At 34.9% G+C, this 19,778-nt stretch overlaps 1 protein-coding gene across 1 annotated transcript; it reads left to right on the plus strand.

The window, feature by feature from the left end:
• The first annotated feature begins 11,215 nt into the window (after positions 1 to 11,215).
• Positions 11,216 to 19,561, plus strand: LOC126886237 (uncharacterized). The gene is made up of 2 exons (XM_050653102.1): positions 11,216 to 11,754; positions 15,463 to 19,561. Exon 2 carries the CDS (start codon positions 15,686 to 15,688, stop codon positions 19,559 to 19,561), a length of 3,876 nt encoding a protein of 1,291 aa, XP_050509059.1. The 5' UTR covers positions 11,216 to 11,754; positions 15,463 to 15,685.
• The last annotated feature ends 217 nt before the right edge of the window (positions 19,562 to 19,778 follow it).

The raw sequence follows: 19,778 nt of genomic DNA on the forward strand, positions 1-19,778 counted from the left end.
TTTATATCATTTTAGTAAATTGTATTTGTTATTTGTTATTGTTCTTATTTATGATTCTTGTAAGCTTTGTCTATAAAATTGTTAAATTTTTCATGACAATAAAGCATATTTCTATTTTAATTATTTATTAGAATTTTTGAAATTAATGAATATTGATTTTGATGATTTACGAGGCCAAGGGTATGATAACGGGGCAAGTATGAGAGGCAAAAATATTGGCCTTCAAAAAAATTTTTTGACATGAATCCTCGTGCGTTTTATGTTCCTTGTGCGGCTCACAGCCTTAATTTAGTGCTAAATGATGCTGCTAAATGCTCATTGGAAATAACAAATTTTTTTCAATTGTTCAAGAAATTTATATTTTTTTTTGTATCAACATTACGGTGGAATTACCTTTAAATTAAAACCGCTTTCAAAGACGCGATGGGAGAGTAGAATTGACTCATTAAAAATATACTTCGTTTTAATATGGGAAAATTTACGATGCATTATACTGAATTTTTGACAACAAGTACGACAGTGACATAAGAAACATCGCAAGTTCATTGATGACACACTTAAAGAACTAAGTTTATCTGCTCTATCGTAAAATATTTTAGCAAAGGTCAATATTGTCAGTAAAACTTTGCAAACGCGGGATATTATTATTTTGGCAGCTGTTGAGATGCTTGATCAACTTAGTAAAGATTTAGCCAACAAGCGCACCCACACTGCGTTTGAGCATATATATGAATTGATTCAGTACCAATTGCTAAAAAACTCGATTACGAAACTAAATTTTCTGAAACTGTTCGTCCACGTGCCCGAAAAAGACATTTCAATTACGAGGCTGCAGACAAGCCTCTGTTAGACCCAAAACAAAATTTTAAAGTTAACTTCTATTATTATTTATTGGACATTGCCATTGCAGAATTAAGTGAAAGATTTGAAATGTTGAGGGAACATAATCATAATTATCGTTCTTGGAAAATATATTGAGTTGGAGAAACTCAGAAGGAAACTTAAAAAACACACAATATTTAATTTACAAAAAAAAAACTAGCGCATGAAAATAGATCTGACATAGGTAGATGATGAAGAACTATTCCATGAGTTAGAATTGTTACCAATATTTTTTATAAATATAGACACAACTCCACTCGATATTTTAAGTTATATAATCTAATAATTTACTCTCCGTTTTCCCAAATGTTTCGAAAGATATGTTTAACACTTCCAGTAACAGTAGCTGAAGGAGAAAGGTCTTTTTCTAAACTTAAATTAATCAAAAATTATCTGCGCTCAACAATGGGCCAAGACAGATGGACAAACCTGGCTTTAATAAGTAGAAAAGCAAGTAAAAAGTATCACCGAAGTAATAAATACTTTTGCCAAGTTAAAAGCTATAAAAGTTGACTTTGATATAATATAATGTTATAAAATTGATCTTTTTTGAATACTCAAACCATGTTTTTTTAATTGATGGATTCGACGGATTTTAAAATCGATGCATTTTAAAATATAAATAAAGAAAGCAAACATAATTATTTTTAATTTTTGCGTACCTATAACCTATATTATAATCTTCTGACAAAAGGGGGCGCAAAGATGCGTCTCGCACCCCGGCGCCGTGTATGCTTAAGACGGCCCTGTTTACAGCATCCCAGTTTTGATACACCTGTCATTTTTCTATCTTTGTTTTAATATTTATAGAAATGCCCGCCTCTTTTCACATCTATTACCTCCTTCTGTTTAATACGTAGCCCTTTAATATCCGATTTATTCCAAAATTGATAATCCTTCTTCGTTTGCCAAGTCTTTTTCTATAAAGTCCATCCGAAATCTTATCCTTACTAAGAATTTTAGCGTATAACTTTGTTTATGACATCAGGGGTGCTAGTTCTACATCTCAACCCTTAATTTGAATGACCAGAGACTCTTCTGTGAGGGTTACCATACCACAGCCAATTTGTTCCAGTTTTATGACGCCGGAAATTTGCCATCACCTCCTACCATTAGCTACATAGCTACACTCATTTCACGTCACGCATTACCCAGTAGTCACAAACGTGGACGTGGGAGTAGGATTTGTTGGGAGGTTCTTTTAAAATAAATGTGGTCATTTCTTAGAGTTTTAGTAGGCACCTACAGCAAAAACCTCGACAATCTTTGCTATCTCTAACACCTAAACCCCAATCATTTGACCTCTAATAAGACAATGTAACACAAAACAATATCCAATAACAGAATAACTGTAACCTTCTACAATAACAATAAAAACTAACCAGAATAAACAAGAGCTATTATTTTGTTCTGCAAGTGATATTTCTGTTACCGAAGTTGGCAATCTTGCTGGTTACTCTATTATTCGAAGCAGCTTCTCTAAATAATTCCCTTGAGCTGTAACCATTTTAATCACTATACAATTCTCTTAGATCCAATAAGGTGCAAGCTGGAAATGAACAGCAAAATAATCCAGCAAGAAAGAAGTATCAGCTAACTGGGAATTATGGAAATACAGTTGCACAGTTGTGGAGATATAGAAGCGGAAGTTGCCCAACAAATAAATAAAGCCAACAGAATAGAAGAATGTCTTAAACACACCATCTGGCGCAACACACATCTACGGACAGAAACAAAGGACAAGATTTATAGGACAGTGGTTAGGATAACTATGACTTACACTGCGGAGACAACACCGGACACCACAAGAACAAAATGACTGATGGAAACGTGTGAAATGAAAATAGTCCGAGATATTACAGGAAAATGATTATGGGACAGACAACATAGCACAGACTTCAGGAAAAGCTGTAATATAGAGAACATAAATGACTGGCCACTAAAAAAAAAGGAATGGTATAGCCATATAAGCAGAATGGGGGAAGGAAGACTGGTAAAGAATAGCACGAGACAGATCACCAAACGGCCGAAGGAGTATAGGAAGGGCAAGGAAGAGATGGAGTGACAACCTGTATATCTGATGAGGAGGCATCCGAAGATCAAGATGGAACAGCCTATTAAGGAAGCAGGAAGAAGAAGAAGAAGACATTTTTCTTACGTTTATTAGCCAAGATATTTTGCTTTGGAATATGAGTCGCAATGTACTAGGTGATATTGCATTTAATGATGCATATTAAATTTATGATATTGCATATTAATAAGATATTGTAGTCTTCTTAGTTTTATTGTTCTTTTAACTTTTTTATATTATTCTTAAGTCCAAAGTATTTTTAAATAATCACAGACCTAAAATCAGGGTGGTTTAAATTAGTGCAAAATACTTATTATTCAACTACGTGGTATATCCAATCCTGATTCTGCTTAAGATTTGGTTTTTCTAAAGTAACGTATTCTCGTCATAAAAGTCTACTGTTCATAAAATTGGCGTCAAACCAATTATTGTGTATCAACAACAAAAGTCAAAACGGAACATGGACTGACCGAGTAAATAAACGTGTCGGCACGATTAAGGCATAGCACAGGATTATCTACAAGATAATTTTCTTCACTTCTTTAGGTACCGTCTCCTCTAAGGAAGGAGGTTGCACTGGCGAAGCGTCCATGTAACCACTGTTACCATTGGTAACAGTTAAAAATCTTCCAATAAATATTTTATGACTACTATGAAAATATTCCATTTATATTTTTTACCAACAGAAATATTTGTTAATATTACCTAATTCAGTAAATAGCCAACTAGACCGACTAGACGCACGAAAATATTGGCGAGATTATGTGAATCCATTGCACGTTACTATATGCCGTTACCAATACTGGCAGTGGTAACGTAGGAGAAACCTCGCTATCGCTCGGGACTAGCTGGTTTCTGAAAATTTTGAAGGAGCAACGGCTCTATTAGAGACGGCGCGCGGGCACGCTGTGTATATCAGTATTGTAACCATTTTGAGGATTGGTAACATTAGTTTAGTACCTATTACAGATTACAGTGTGCGTGCATTTAAACATGGAAGAGTGTTACTACGTATTGCGTAATTGATCAACTACTTGAAAAGTCATTCTCCTTGTATATTTTTTTATATATATAATTTTGAAGAAAAAAATGATATTATTGAAAATGGAAGAATTAAAATATAAACAATAGTTTTCAAAATCTGTTCTTTTTCCTACTTATTCATTTTTTATGTTAATTTTGTGGTAGAATAATATTATATTTAGTTTGTTTATTATTTATTGTTATACCTGTTACATATACAGAACTGGGATAAAGTATAGAACCAAGCAAATATCTTTGAAACGAAAAGAACAATATTTATGAAACTTTGCATGCAAGTACAGTGACGCAAAAGGCATCTGATGCCATATTTTTTGTTACTACTCCTCTTACGGTTTTACCGGAAATACCCTTAACTTATTTACTTTAAATGGGACACCCTGTATGTTTTTGCAGATTTTAAAAGAACTTGTTTATGTTTAATTCATACATACCAAGTTTGGAAGATAAAACTATTAAAACATGAAATAAATCTCTTTACAATTAAAAAATAGGTTAATTTATTTACGTGAGACCAATGACATTAAAAATAAAAAAATAATTTCAAACGTTAAAAATGTTTGCTGTTCACCTCCTGACAACGTGCAAGCCTATAAATAAATTCGTGAGTCACTTTTTGCAAGATTTCTCCACGTATTCACATTCATCAGTTATTCTTTGTCTCAAATCCTACAAGCATGTTGGTCGCCTAACGTAAACACGTGATTTTAGATAACCCCAAAGAAAAAAGTCTACCGGGTTGAGGTTCGGAGAACGAGCGGGCCACTCTATGAATCCTTACGCCCAATCCATCGATTTGGAAAATTCACTTCCAAAAAATAAAAATTCACCATAACCGATTATCGTTAATATTTCAATACCTACGATCTTTTTATTTAAATGAACCATTTTTAATACCACTTATTTCTGTCAATTAGTTCAGTAACAGTTTTACCCACTGTACTAAATTCAAATAAGTCATTTTCAATCAGTAAACAACAATTTTAGTATACCTACAGTATAGATGGTACATACTCGTTTATTTCCTACATACGTTGTATTAATACAAAAAATTATCTACAGGCACTTTTTAACAAATTTTTGCTACCAAATTTGGTATGTAAGAATTAAAAATAACAAGTTCTTTTAAAATCCGCAAAAAAATATATAGGGTGTCCCATTTAAATTAAATAAGGTAAGGGTATTTCCGGTGAAACTGGAAGTGGAGTAGTAACAAAAAATATGGCAACAAATGCCTTTTGCGTCACTGTACTTGCATGTAAAGTTTCATAAATGTTGTACTTTTCGTTTCAAAGATATTTTTGGTTCGAACTTTATCCCAACCCAGTATATAATTACATACATATAATTTGGGAATAGTGATTTGTTTAATTTTATCCCACAGGATTGAAAACAAAAACTTATATTTGGGAGGTTCAAAATATTTTTTTCTAAATAAGATTTTTTTACATCTGGTTTTGGTAACACTTTAGAAAAAGTCACGCGTCGCCACTGGGAGGTTGGTAACTGTCACAGCTATTTTCACTTTTGAGATTGCAGCTCTGAACAAATCTACGGAACTGCAATTATACCACTTTCTCAGATTGTTGAGCCAGGAGATGCGTCTTCTTCCAATACTTTGTTTTCCCTGTATTTTTCCCTGTATTATGGTTTGCAGCAAGCAACACATATTTATCTCCTCTCATAACTAGTGTTGCCCAAATGCAAGACCAAGACGAGACTTAGATAGTTTTGGTCTTGGTCTTGCGCCAGTACACCTGGTTTTGGTCTTGGTCTTGGTATTGCGCTCCCGGTCTTGGTCTTGGTCTTGGTCTTGCAGCAAGAGTCTTGCTAGTCTCGCAGTTGCCCATTAGCATATTGCATCTTAGAACAACGTAACAGAGTAGGTACATTTTAAGATTGAATACCATAGCCATAGTAAAAACCAACCAAATTAATAAATATCTGACACCGGGTGGGGTTTGAACTCACGATGTAAGCGATCCGTGCCCATATTCTAACTAACTAAAGTTTATCAGAAACCTGTGCTTTTTTTAATGTATTTGCTATTCACTATCTGTGATTTGAAGAGCATTTAATTCGGTGACAAATCTGCACAATATGTTAATGCCAGTTCTCATTTTTATCCACTACGTTGGGTCGTCCAGTTTGGGATTCAGATTTGATGGCAGGTCACCTGCTTCACAAGCAGAGTGAAACTTATTCTTCAATATCTCACTTGTTAGCCTTATATATAAGGCTATAGAGCCTTATTCTTTAACAATATCGCTGGAACAATATTGCTGCTGGACAGGCAAAGTGTCATTTTGTACCGGATACCGGGTATACCAATTAAACTGTGTTATTTTCTCAAAGTTCGCATAATTTGGGGAATATTCTAGCATATAAAATACTGAAATTAAAACCCAACTATAGTCTGATGTTTTCTTAATATTCTGTTTTTGATTCATTCGTTTATGTTGTATAACAAAAAACTTAGGTGTTTTAACAACTAGCCATGTTTTTCATTAATACAGGGTGTTTTTAAATATGTATGGCAAACTTTAAGGGGTAATTCTAAACAAACGAGTCATGTTACGTATGCTCGCCAATGGTAAATATTAAATTCTTAATTGCTTGTCAAAAATGCGCAATAACTACCTCATAAAACTCACCAAAGTTCATTTGCATATCTTAACAGGTTTTAGAGCAATAAATAAATCATCAGTTTGTAAGAAAAATTTGAATACCCCTATTTCGGGACCGAAGCATTTGAGGACATACCTTCCTATTAGAGGTAAAACTCACTAAGTGTACTTTTTTGAGATTTTGACATTTTCATCAATTTGAACTCACTACGGTACTATCCAGCCCTGGAGAAATCACCTGGGGCTCTATTCTAATTGCTGAGATAATTTTTATGGTATAAGTACTTCACTTAGTGCATGAGTGTGAATTTCGGTTTGAGGGTAAAACTAATTAAAACTTATTATTGCACTTAGTGAATTTTTCCTTACAATCTGGAGTGCCGAGTCGGTAATACATACTTAGTGACATCTTTCAAACAATACATTATTAAACATAACTGTTTATTATTTTTGTGTTCATTATCTATTCGGTGATTGATTAAAGAAATGAGTTTAAATTATTTCTTTGTATTTAGCAAATATGTTACATAATCTATTTTGCGATTAAGCAGGCGACTTATGTGTTATATTGTTTTGTTGAAACTGTATATTATTTGTGTGCATTATCTGTTCGGCGATTGATTAAAAAAATATGAGTTTAAATTTCTTTGTTACAGATAGCCTACGCTTACATTATCTATTTTGAGATTAAGCAGGCGACTTTTGTGGCTGTCATAAACGCCGAAATAATGGCATTTGTTTTCAAAGAACGAAATTTATTGTTCATTTTTTTAAATAATATACTGTTATTTTTGATAGGTCTTTAGTAGTTGTAAGTCAGCAAAATTTTGTATAGGTACCTTTGTATGTATAAAGTGGATGTTGATATTTTAACAATAACATTACTTCTGTTTCTGTCACATGTGATTTTGTATAGAGGCAACTGTTTTGTATAAACTTATTTAGTTAATTGTTTATTAACATTGTATTCATTACCTATTTAATTTTGAATCCCAACGTCATGATACTTTATGGAGATAAATTCATTAACTTCTCAATATCCAATAATTGTGTTCACGGAAAAACTCATCAAGTACAAAGTGTAGCTATTGAATTTTACCTCTAATAGGACATACCTATGTTTATAAATCAAACTGTCATTATTTTTCGTGCCGAATTACCTTGTAAGGTTACCATACTTATTTAAAAGTACCCTGTATTGATGAAAAACATGGCTATTTAAAAAAGTACCTAAGTCTTTTATTATCCAACATAAGTGAATGAATCAAAAAACAGAATGTTAAGAAAATATGAGGCTATAGTCTATAGTTGAGTTTTAATTTCAGTATTTTATAAATGCTAGAATATCCCTTAGGGTGATGCGAACTTTGAGAAAAAAACACAGTTTGATTGGTACACTCGTACCAAAAACCTGGACAATTAAGTTCAGAGCGAAGAAATCGTCTGCTGGGAAAATATGTGCAAAATATTTTATTCTCATATATACTCCCTAAAAGACCCTCAATTATAACTGCAAGACGCAAGAGGCTCGCAGGCTTAGTCTTGTTCTTGCTTAAGTCTTGCACGGTAAGTCTTGGTCTTGCTAAAATTAAGCGGTCTTGGTCTTGGTCTTGGCCTTGCGAAAACGCAAGAACGAGACAAAGACTGCAAGACCAAGACCGATTTTGGGCAACACTACTCATAACGTGGCCGAAGTAAAGGGGCAGCAACAGTTCTAGCGCAATTTGACGCTTTTTTACATGTAAATCTCCATAAGAAATTTTAAGGTCCATTCTGGTCATTTTTGACGCTTTTTGTGGTGGAGGCGCGACTGCTCGTCAGATCGTGACGTGTGAGGTATCACCGGAAAGGGGAGGGGGTGACGAATACGTTAACACAAAAAAAAAAACAAAGATGGCGGCATAGCCAAAACGGCACTAAAGCATATCTCCGTTGTTACTGGTCCGATCGTGACGTGTGAGGTATCACCGGAAAGGGGAGGGGGTGACGAATACGTTAACACAAAAAAAAAAAAAACAAAGATGGCGGCATAGCCAAAACGGCACTATATCGTATCTTCGTTTCTACTAGCTCGATCATCGTGTATGAGGTCTTGTTGGAAAGTGGAAGGTTCAAGGAATATGTTAACATGAAAAACAAACGCAAAGACATTGCCAAAACGGCACTATATCGTATCTTCGTGTCTATTAGTTCAATTTTTGTGAATAAGGTCTTGTTGGAAAAAGAGGGGATATTGAATATGTTAACATAAAAACAAAGATGTCAGCAATGACAAAACAGCACTATATCTTCGTTGCTATTGATTTTAACGCAACAGACGTTGAAGGAAAGGAGAAACATGGCAACATTGCCAAAACGGTGATATATTTGTTGCTATTGGAGATATTTTGACCTGTCAACTTAATGGGGATTCCACGTCTATTACAGTTCTTCGCCTAATCATGCCACCTGTCGGCTGCAACATGTAACTATGCCCAAGCCATCTAGAAGAACGTATACCATTCTTACAGTATGACCAAATCATCAAACATCCTATCACAGTTGATAATCTCGTCATACAAATCACCACCTGTCGGCTGCAGCATGTAACTATGCCCAAGCCATCTAGAAGAACGTATACCATACTTACAGTATGACCAATCCATCAAACATCCTATCACAGTTGATAATCTCGTCATACAAATCGCCACCTGTCGGCTGCAACATGTAACTATGCCCAAGCCATCTAGAACAACGTATACCATACTTACAGTATGACCAACAAACATCCTCGATCTCCCTCCAATCATACATTCCTACAATGAACATATACCATTCATACGCTGTGGCCAAACCAGCAAACATCTCATGTACAAGTCTTTTCTACGGAAAGTTGGGTAGTATCATGAAAATCACCAAACAAAAAAAAATGGTATTGCGATTCGCATACTGTATTTTATCTACGGCAAGGAGGGTAATATTATGTAGGTTGGTATTTTACTTTTATAGTTAAATAATCGTCTATTCAATATATAGGAGACTACATTTGCCATCTAGTTTTTATGTTTATTATTAACTCTAATCCTTCCGTAAACGGAACATAATAATGTATACAACGTTTATATGATATATAAACCTTCGGTGTAGAATACTATGACGTTCCCCCACTCATGGAAAATTCACAGATACGCGATAGAATACTATGACGTTCCCCCACTCCTTCAAAATTCACAGATACATGATTGAATGAATAAAGCAAAAATCAGTATCATTCAATCAATCGATGAAGCAAGATGGAAAAAATTGAGTTGTTCAGAGGTCCGAACGCAGTCAGAAAAATTAAGCAGTTAAATGTAGATGATATACTTATTGATCAATGGATGACAAACACAAAAGTTACCTGCTACATCTTTTATGTCAGCGGAGTACCAGCATCATTTGTACTCTTATCGAAACGTGACTTTGATCCACTTGGACAACATGATGTACCAAGAGTATTAGAATACGTATACACTTTACCTAATCATCGGAGAAGAGGATATGCATGCAAACTTATACATCACATAAAGAAAAATAATGAATTCACTGCGTTCTGCTCCAACGAAGAATCTGAACGGCTTTTTTTAAAAAGCAAATGTATTAATCACGGCTTAATGAATTATAATGTAATGTTTAGATATCCATAATAAATTTATATAAAATATATCTTGTCTTATTTCTTACACGTTTAATGTACTTGTAAATAATAGATGGTGTAGCTTACAATGACAATACATAAAGATGCATGAAACTGCCATGGTTATTAATCCTATTTTGATATCGCCCAATAGAAATATGGGGTATAATAAAATGAATGAAGAGATAAAGAAATGATAAAAATAAAACTTTTTTCATTTATCCACTCACTTATGCGGTTAAAAAAACCTTAAAAAGGAAAAGGTATCTGCTGTTGCCATGCAACGCAGCAGTAGCACACACATTAAAAAACACATCCATCCTTGTTTGCATACAACAATACACTGATCCATAATATAAGAATCAATTTATAAATAATCACATAAAGCATATGATAGAGTGCCAAAGAGGCCTTATACATAACATGGTGTTAAAACAGACATCTTAACGTAATTTGTCATTCAAAATCCTGTAATTTGAGGTGTCATACGATGAGATTCGACATATCAGGCAAATAATAAACGATAATATGTCAAAAGGGCGTTATACATGACATGGCGTTAAAACAGACACCGCAACGTAATTCGTCATTCAAAATCCTTTAATTTGATGGGTCACACATTGATTTCTGATTATCCGTTCCGAAGATACATGGTACATTGCCATAACGGCCTAAGGGATAACTTGGTTGAGCTGTAAATGCTTATTTATTGTTATTGACGTTAAAACAAAGCCATTAGCATAGAAAAATCTCTTATCGCAGTTTGATCTCTAGCAAATCCTAATTCGCTCAATTTTGCACCAAGTGCCCCGTGCAATATATCATTAGAAAGGTCTTTTCATGTATATTAAGAAAATCACTGACCAAGTGTGTTACGGTCATTATTTATGGCTGAAAACGACAAAAAACTACAAATTCTCAATGTACTATATTGACACAAAATGTACTTATATGGTACAAAAAAAGGCCTTATACAGAACATTGTGTTAAAACAGACATCACAACGTAATTCGTCATTCAAAATCCTTTAATTTGATGGGTCATACATTGATTTCTGATTATCCGTTCCAAAGATACAAATATTTATACAAAATTATGAAAAATCGAATAATTTGAAATATTTACAAAAATATTTTAAGTTGTTTGTTAACATGCCGGGTGTGTATGGTTGATAAGAAAAGAGTGCAGACGTTATTTTTGTTAATATTAACCTCCAAAGATATGACAAGCCACAATGCTAAAAGTCCGGATGTAGTCGGATGAGAACATGTAACCGCAGTTGTTATTTGTGTAAATGTTATCACATATTTTTAAAACTATAAGGTCTTGTTTTTGCAAAACACATTCAAACATTTGATCACGTTCATGCTGTGTGAATTTCGCCTATAAATACTGAAACAGACGAGCATATACCACAGTCGACATCTGACAGTTTCTACAGTATAGTTGCAGTGTTCAGTGGAAAATATTCAATTAAGGTAAGAGATTTTGCTGTTTATTTTACATATGGTTTTTATGAATTTATTGGTTTGCTATTTTTGTTAAATAATTTGGATGTACATGTGTTTCCTTTCATCTATGGGTAATACTGGTTTTAATTCTCTCTTCCCAACTTGTTTGCAGGTCTTCTAGGTATCTATATATATACTTCTCTTAAAATAAAATGTGTGTACTATAGGTGATTTTATTCTTATATTCAATGTGATTTATTATAGTAATTTTATTACTTGTTTTTATCATATCGTAGGATGTATCTGTCGCTAATATTTTTAACTGATTTTACGTTTTATCCCTAAAATAATAATAGCTGTTTATGACTCATTTCTACTGTACTTTTTTCATCTTTTAATATTTCCTTGTTACATAAATAAATGAGGTAGGTTTTTACATTAAGATAATCATATTTTACTATTTAGTTCTTATTTTCTAATACTTTCATGGTCTAGAATCCGCATATGGCCCGGAATCGGTATGCCGATACGGGGGGGCCACTTTCATGCATCAAAATCGCCATGTGGCTCAGAATCGGTATGCCGATACGTGGTCACTTTCATGCACCAGATTCCAGCTCATCATGAGCCAGAAGCGGTAGGCGGATTCCAGCTCATCATGAGCCAGAATCGGTATGCCGATACGGGGGCCACCAAAATAGCCATGTGGTCCCGAATCGGTGGTATGCCGACTCCCGGGCACTCAAGAATAGTAACTTTTTATGATACATTTAGCGCGGTACTCCGTCTTCTTTTAGCACATATTTCTTGTTATCTGCATTAGGATAATAGTATTTTACCGTTTAGTTCTTATTTTCTAATTTGATTTATAAATTTGTTTTATTTCATGTTTTTCAGGCATGTATGATGCAACACCTGTCCGTATATTTCTGAACAATTTTATGATTTATTTCAGTATCTTTTTATGCCGCATTCTACCGTACTTTTGTTTTTCAACAATATACAATGAAGCGTAGCTGTCATTTATATTTTATATACGACCAAGCGTAGCTGGTATTTATTTTTAACAGTGTGATAATAATCGTGTTGCATTTTCTATTTTATGTACGACTCAACTTATTTTTATTTTTAAAAATATATTGACACTCTTTGTAATGCATTGGGTTAGTAAATAAGAGACAATATGAGTCATTTTATTATTTTATTTAAATTTTTTTATGCTAGTACATTATTACAGTTTTTAATTAAAAACTAAATGCCCTAGTCGATTTATTTTAACATTTTTATCCAGAGGTCCAACGACATAATGGTTAAACGATGATGTCTCGTAATCTATGCTTGTGCGCTGTTTAAATTGTCGGTCAGAGCGTTCAACACTCTTACGATGTTTTTTCTCAGTTTTCCGAACATTTTCACAGGGGCTTCGACGCATGTTTGAGTTATTTTTAAACAAAGGTTTTATGATCTTATTAAATTTATCCGGGAATGCTTGATGTCTCAAATATCCTCGGGAATCTCTATGAACACCTGTGACTTCTAATATTTTTTTTATAGTTTAGGCTATCATTTGGTGTAAAGTCTTGAGGATACATATAAAATTATAACAGTATATAGCCCACAAGTAGCCTTGTACTTGCTATCGTTAATCAGTATATTCTTAGGAGCAAATTTGATTTCCATATCACCCATTAGCCATTTATCAGTTTTCCAAACATAGTGTGGACCATAAGCTCTATCAAGGTCTGGTGAATGATGCCAATATTTTTGAAGGTGTTCATCTTCTTCTTCATCTGTGCTTTCTTCATCCTTCTGGCGCATATTTCTCAAACGATTGTTTTGGTGTCCGCTGGTCTCTTCATGCTTCTCTGTCTGATGTGAAGTTTTCAGATAATTGTTTAGTTCTCCAAGAGGTTCAGTACTAGGTGTTAAAACTGTTTTGAGTTGTTGTTCACGTTGCGTTATTATTTTGAGTGAATTATACTTTTTCTAATAACTTAGCAAGCTGCTTGACACGATGTTCACCGTTAATTTTCTTGTATCTGAATGCCGTTTCTCTAGTTAACACCTTTATCTATATCCGCTGACTTGCATCTGACATATAGCTAACATGCATCTGGCATACATCTGACTTGCATCTGACTAACATCTGACTTGCATCTGACTTGGCGCTAACCGTTAAATTATCGCTGTATAACCTCAGACATAACGCTGAATCATAGTTTACTTCATGCAGTAATCACGTGACACAGAACGTCACAGTAACTAACAGAACGTGACAGTAACTAACAGAGCGTTACGTGAATGACGTAAATCACGTGACAGTACTCAACAGAACGTGACAGAACGTGACAGAACGTGACAGAACGTGACGTAAAATAACGTGACAGAACGTGTCAGCACCTAACTCTCTCTATCTCTCTCTCTCTCTTTCTCTGCTATCACACTTTCTTTGCGCTCAACAACCTTTTTGCTACAAGCATCAATGACGTACTTCCTATTAACAAGTGATATATTGTTTGTAACAATATAACCTAATTCTTTAATTATTTGTTTTATAGCTAAGTAGGTCATTGTCAATAACTGAGTTGTATATAAAAAACAATTACTTCAAAAATTTATTTATTTTTTCCTAAGTATCTTTGCTACAGTAATAAAAATATTTTTTCGTATTTCCAGCAGACCTGCAGGAGCCTCTTTAAAATAGGCAGTCGTCGATTTGCTTTTCTGAAAATCATAATAAATATTCTACATTTTTATGTCTTCGCCGCTTTTACACATAACATTCCTTTTTTCATCGTAAATTCTATTTGATGAGGTAGATGATGTTTTGTAATTGCATCTGTTGGGTCGTATACTAGTTCGTATGTTCATTCCAGAAATGAGGCGTAATTACAATTCCATTTGAGTAGAACTTTGCACCTACTACCACCTCTGTCTTATCCCATACTGGCTGGCAACTTCATGAAATATTAAACTAGCCGGTAAACACACGCCTGCGTAGCTGGCTCGAATAAATTCTTGCTCGTTACATGTCTTAATCAAGTTTAACTGAATGTGCTGTTTCATACTGGAGCAACTGCTGTGCCTGCTTTGACGGTTATTCGAAGAATGAAAACTTATTGTGTTATCGAGTGTGTTAGTGATGAAAGTGGCGGGAGTTTTCTCGCCGAAATGTTATGCAAATCTAACTGAACAGTTTTCAATGTCGTGTTTATTCATCATATCTCGATATATGTATATCGGTTCTCTTCATACATTTTCCACATCTTTCGCTAAGTAGCTGACATCTATCATAATTATGTTGCCCATTTTTCAAATATTTTCGTAACTAGACCAGGAAGAAGAATTATATGAAACCCACTTTCAATTCCTAACCATGAATCCTTCTTGTGATAGAATGATGAAGAATTAACTATGAATGAGTCGACTTATAATTTTATGTGCCTGCTCCAATCTAATCATCACAAAGTATCTTTTACTTTCTGGTAATATTTGTTCTAAGTTGGCCGTACTGCTTCTTTTTATGTTGGTAGTACTGATACTTCCTTGAAAAATTAACCAAGTTTAATAAATGTCTTAAATGCAGCATTTTTACATTGATTCTTATGGAAGAACAAGCACAAATTCACACATTTCAGGGGCCTTCTGAGCATAACATAATACCATTTAGTTTTCCGTCCGACTAGAAGTATATTTAATACCTTACATTACGGCATTTTCTTCATTCTGTTTCAGATATTCCTAGCGTTCAGACGTGTGCTCTGGTGAGTTTTATATAGTTCAGAAGTGTGCTTTGGTGAGTGATATATTTTAAAAAATTTTTGATTTTTTGAAAATTTGTGGTTTTTATCACAATTTGTAGTTTTTTTTTTTCTGAAAATTTATTTTTGAGTTTTTTTGTTAATTCTCTAGTTTTACGAAAATTTTACATTTTAATTTAGCTTTGAATTTGCTTAAAATGTCTTTAATTGCTGATTTAATTGTTAAAATCGCATCCATCTTGGGATTAATCCCAAACAATTATAATGATGAAAAGATACGAGAAGGCCTCATGAAATGTAATAAGGCAATCAAAAATATCAGGGACTCTATGAGATATGCTAAGACAATGGGGGAGAAACAGCATTTGGAAGCCCAGATGCGGCAAGTGAAAACGCTACGAAATCAGTTAAAGGTCGAACAAAAGAAGGGGGCGGGACTGACACCTACAAAGGAGACTGCAAAGCATAGGGTACAATGGGATGACTCTTTATCTGCGTTCAACTCACGAATTCGGACTGGGGTCATCTCAAACCTTAAACACAAGGACCCTGGCAGTTTTCTAGTGGATTGCAAAGCCCTGTTCAAGCGGCGAATTCAGAACGCACTAAAGAAAGAGGCGGCCGTTAAGGTGAATATAGCATTTGGTGGAGAATTCGAGATTGCTCAAGGCGATAAGATGATCAATGAAACGAAGTACTTTACTACTTCAAACTCAGCCATATATCGGGACACGAATCTTGATGAATGGTTCGAGAAAAAAGTAGTGGAGCCCATCAGCCGAGACTTGGAAGAATTCCAAGAACGTGATTCCGGATGGGCTCTAAAGGCAGTTGTTAACCTGGGGGTGAATATAAACAAATTTACACCGCAACTTGGCTCCTCCTACATTGAACTTCCTCCTCAGATTAAGAGAAAAAAAGCATGCGTAAATGTCAAAAATGATGATGAGGCATGCTTTGCATGGGCAATTGTATCGGCGTTATATCCTGCTACCAAAGATGCTCAAAGAGTTTTCAAATATCCACACTATTCTGATGTATTGAAATTAAAAGGTATTCAGTTTCCAATGACCATCAAACAAATTCCTAACTTTGAAAAACAAAACAATATATCCATTAACGCATATAATTTGAAAAAGGAGAAGAAGAACTATACGACCCTCCCAATCTTGCTAACAAAGAACAGAAAGGATAAACATATAAATCTTCTTCTGATTCAAGATAATTATGACGAGCCGCCTACTCAGTACCATTACGTTTGGATTAAAAATTTATCCCGCCTCCTTTCCAAGCAGCTTAGCACCGAAGATGGAACAAAATATTTCTGTGATGCCTGCCTGCATTACTTTCGATCACAGGAACAGTTAAATGCTCATAAGACATGCTGCAAAGGTCGATCAGATGTTATCTGTGATAGGTGCTTACAACCGTTTTCATCATCAAAACAGCTTGAAGCGCACACCACCGATTGCGTAAGAATTAATGAAACAGCCATCAAACTGCCAGACGAGAGTAGAAAAATGCTAAGATTTAAGAATTATAGGAATAAGATTAAAGCCCCCTTCGCCGTATATGCAGATCTCGAAAGTGCATTGAAACGTACGGGAGATCCTAAGAAGTATCAGGAACATATTCCTGTAGCAGTTGGGTATTTCTTCAAATGCTCATATGATGATACTCTCTCTTTTTATAACTCTTATCGAGGAAAGGACTGCATGAAATGGTTTGCAGATGAACTTAATCAGCTTGCTGAGAATGTATCTACAGTGTTTATGTGCCCCTATGATATAAATATGACATCTCAGCAGGAAAGAGATTTTCATGCTGCCACTCATTGTCATATCTGCGAGCAGCGCTTCTCCCCCAGTGATAAGAAAGTCCGAGACCACGATCACATGATTCCTGAACATAACTACAGAGGGGCGGCCCACGAAGGGTGTAACATTAATTACAAAGATGCTCACACTATCCCAGTGATATTTCATAACCTTAGCGGGTATGACGCGCACTTCATTGTTAACGATATTGCTACGCATATCAAAGGTCCAGTAGATCTTCTTCCTATTACTAAGGAGAAATATATCTCTTTTACGAAACATATCGATCATGCTCGAATTAAATTCCGTTTTATCGATAGTTTTCGATTTATGGCTTCTTCTCTCGATAAGCTCTCTTCGTATTTGACAGAATATCCTAATCTCAACTCTCAATTTTTATCACTATCTGAGGAGAATTTCAATCTTCTAACTAAGAAAGGTATTATGCCATATGATTATATCGATTCATTCCAAAAATTCAATGAAACATGTCTACCGCCCCAGGAAGCATTTTACAATAAACTTGAGGATAAACCATGTCCTCGTCGGCATTATCGTAGAGCCCAAGATGTCTGGTCTTCATTCTCCTGCTCCAATCTCGGGGATTATATCGATTTATACATGAAAACGGATATTCTCCTTCTTGCGGACGTCTTTGAGCAATTTCGATCCAGTTGTCTTAAAACATATAATCTTGACCCAGCTCATTACTTTACTCTTCCCGGCTTCACATGGGATGCAATGCTTAAGCATACAAAACAGGAACTGGAGCTTTTAACAGATCCAGATATGTTTTTGTTTGTGGAGCGTGGTATTCGTGGTGGTTTGAGTCAAGTATGCTCGAAACGTCGCGTCCACGCTAATAACAAGTATATGGAATCTTACGATCCATCAAAGCCCGACTCCTATCTCATGTATTTCGACGTTAATAATCAATATGGCTGGGCAATGTCGCAATTCCTTCCGTATGGAGGGTTCGAGTGGGTTGATGCTAACATCGATGTTCTGTCCACACCTGACGATGCTTCTGAAGGGTACTTCCTCGAGGTCGATCTGGAGTACCCCCAACATATTCACGATCGTCATAAGGATCTTCCGTTTTGCCCCCAATCATTGAACCCTAAAACTATGCTTCCTCCTAAACGACCGCGAGAGCAAACCAAATTAATGGCTACCCTTCATGATAAAGAAAGATACGTAATTCATTACAGAACTTTGAAGCAAGCGCTAGCACACGGATTGGTGCTCAAAAAGATTCACCGAGTCCTAAAATTTAAGCAGAGTCCTTGGTTAAAATCATACATTGTCTTGAATACAAATCTCCGAAAGGCAGCGAAAAATGAATTTGAGAAAAATCTCTTCAAGCTGATGAACAACGCTGTGTTCGGCAAGACCATGGAGAATGTGCGCAAGCGCGTTGACATTAAATTGCTTACTGAATGGGAGGGTCGTTACGGAGCAGAAGCTAGAATAAGTAGTCCCCTATTTAAGAATGCTACTATTTTTAATGAAAACTTGGTAGCTGTCGAGATGCATAGAGCGGAAATATGGTTGGATAAACCAATATACGTGGGCATGAGTATATTGGATTTGGCTAAAACCACGATCTATGATTTTCACTATGGGTATTTAGATAGAAGGTTTGGTGAGAACTTTACGACCTGCTATACAGATACCGATTGTGAGATCGTAGAGATACGGGAAAAAGATCCCTATGAAGCTGTGAAAACAGACTGCCACAAGTATTTCGATACATCTGACTATCCTAAAGACAATATGTATGGCATCCCCCAGGTTAATAAAAAAGTACTTGGACTGATGAAGGATGAGAATAATGGATGCATTATGACAGACTACATAGGGCTCAGATCTAAATTATATACAACAAAAGTAGCTATCACAGATAATGATATAATGAAACTGAGGGGAAAGTTAATAGATCAGGAGTATGAGGACGATGAGATTGAAATACTTATTAAAAATTATGGTGTGACAAAGAAGGCGAAGGGGGTTAAAAAATCTGTTGTAAAGACTAAAATTACCTTCGAAGACTATGTCGAGTGTTTGGATACCTTTACAACTAAGACAGCCTCGCAGAATCTTATACGCTCTGATAAACACCACGTATATACAATTACACAAAGCAAGATTGCTCTTAGTCCCACTGACGATAAACGATATCACCTTCCGGAGTCTTATGATACGCTACCGTGGGGACACTATCTAGTTGATAATCTTAAGATGGATGTTGATTAGATTTAACACAAATCAGGATTACAATAAGCCAGCCATATTTTATCATTTATCCTTGATGATCTGATTGCCTTTAAGATTGATGTTGATTGAATATAGTCATTTTTTAAACTTTATTACAACCACAATATACATCTGAATCAAACAATTTTTTTATTATATTCCTCTTATCATCCTTTAATATCACTCATTATTTTAATGTCATTAAATATTATTTAGT

This window comes from Diabrotica virgifera, chromosome 6 (assembly GCF_917563875.1).
Source record: "Diabrotica virgifera virgifera chromosome 6, PGI_DIABVI_V3a".
In the NCBI taxonomy this organism is placed as follows: Eukaryota; Metazoa; Arthropoda; class Insecta; order Coleoptera; family Chrysomelidae; genus Diabrotica; species Diabrotica virgifera.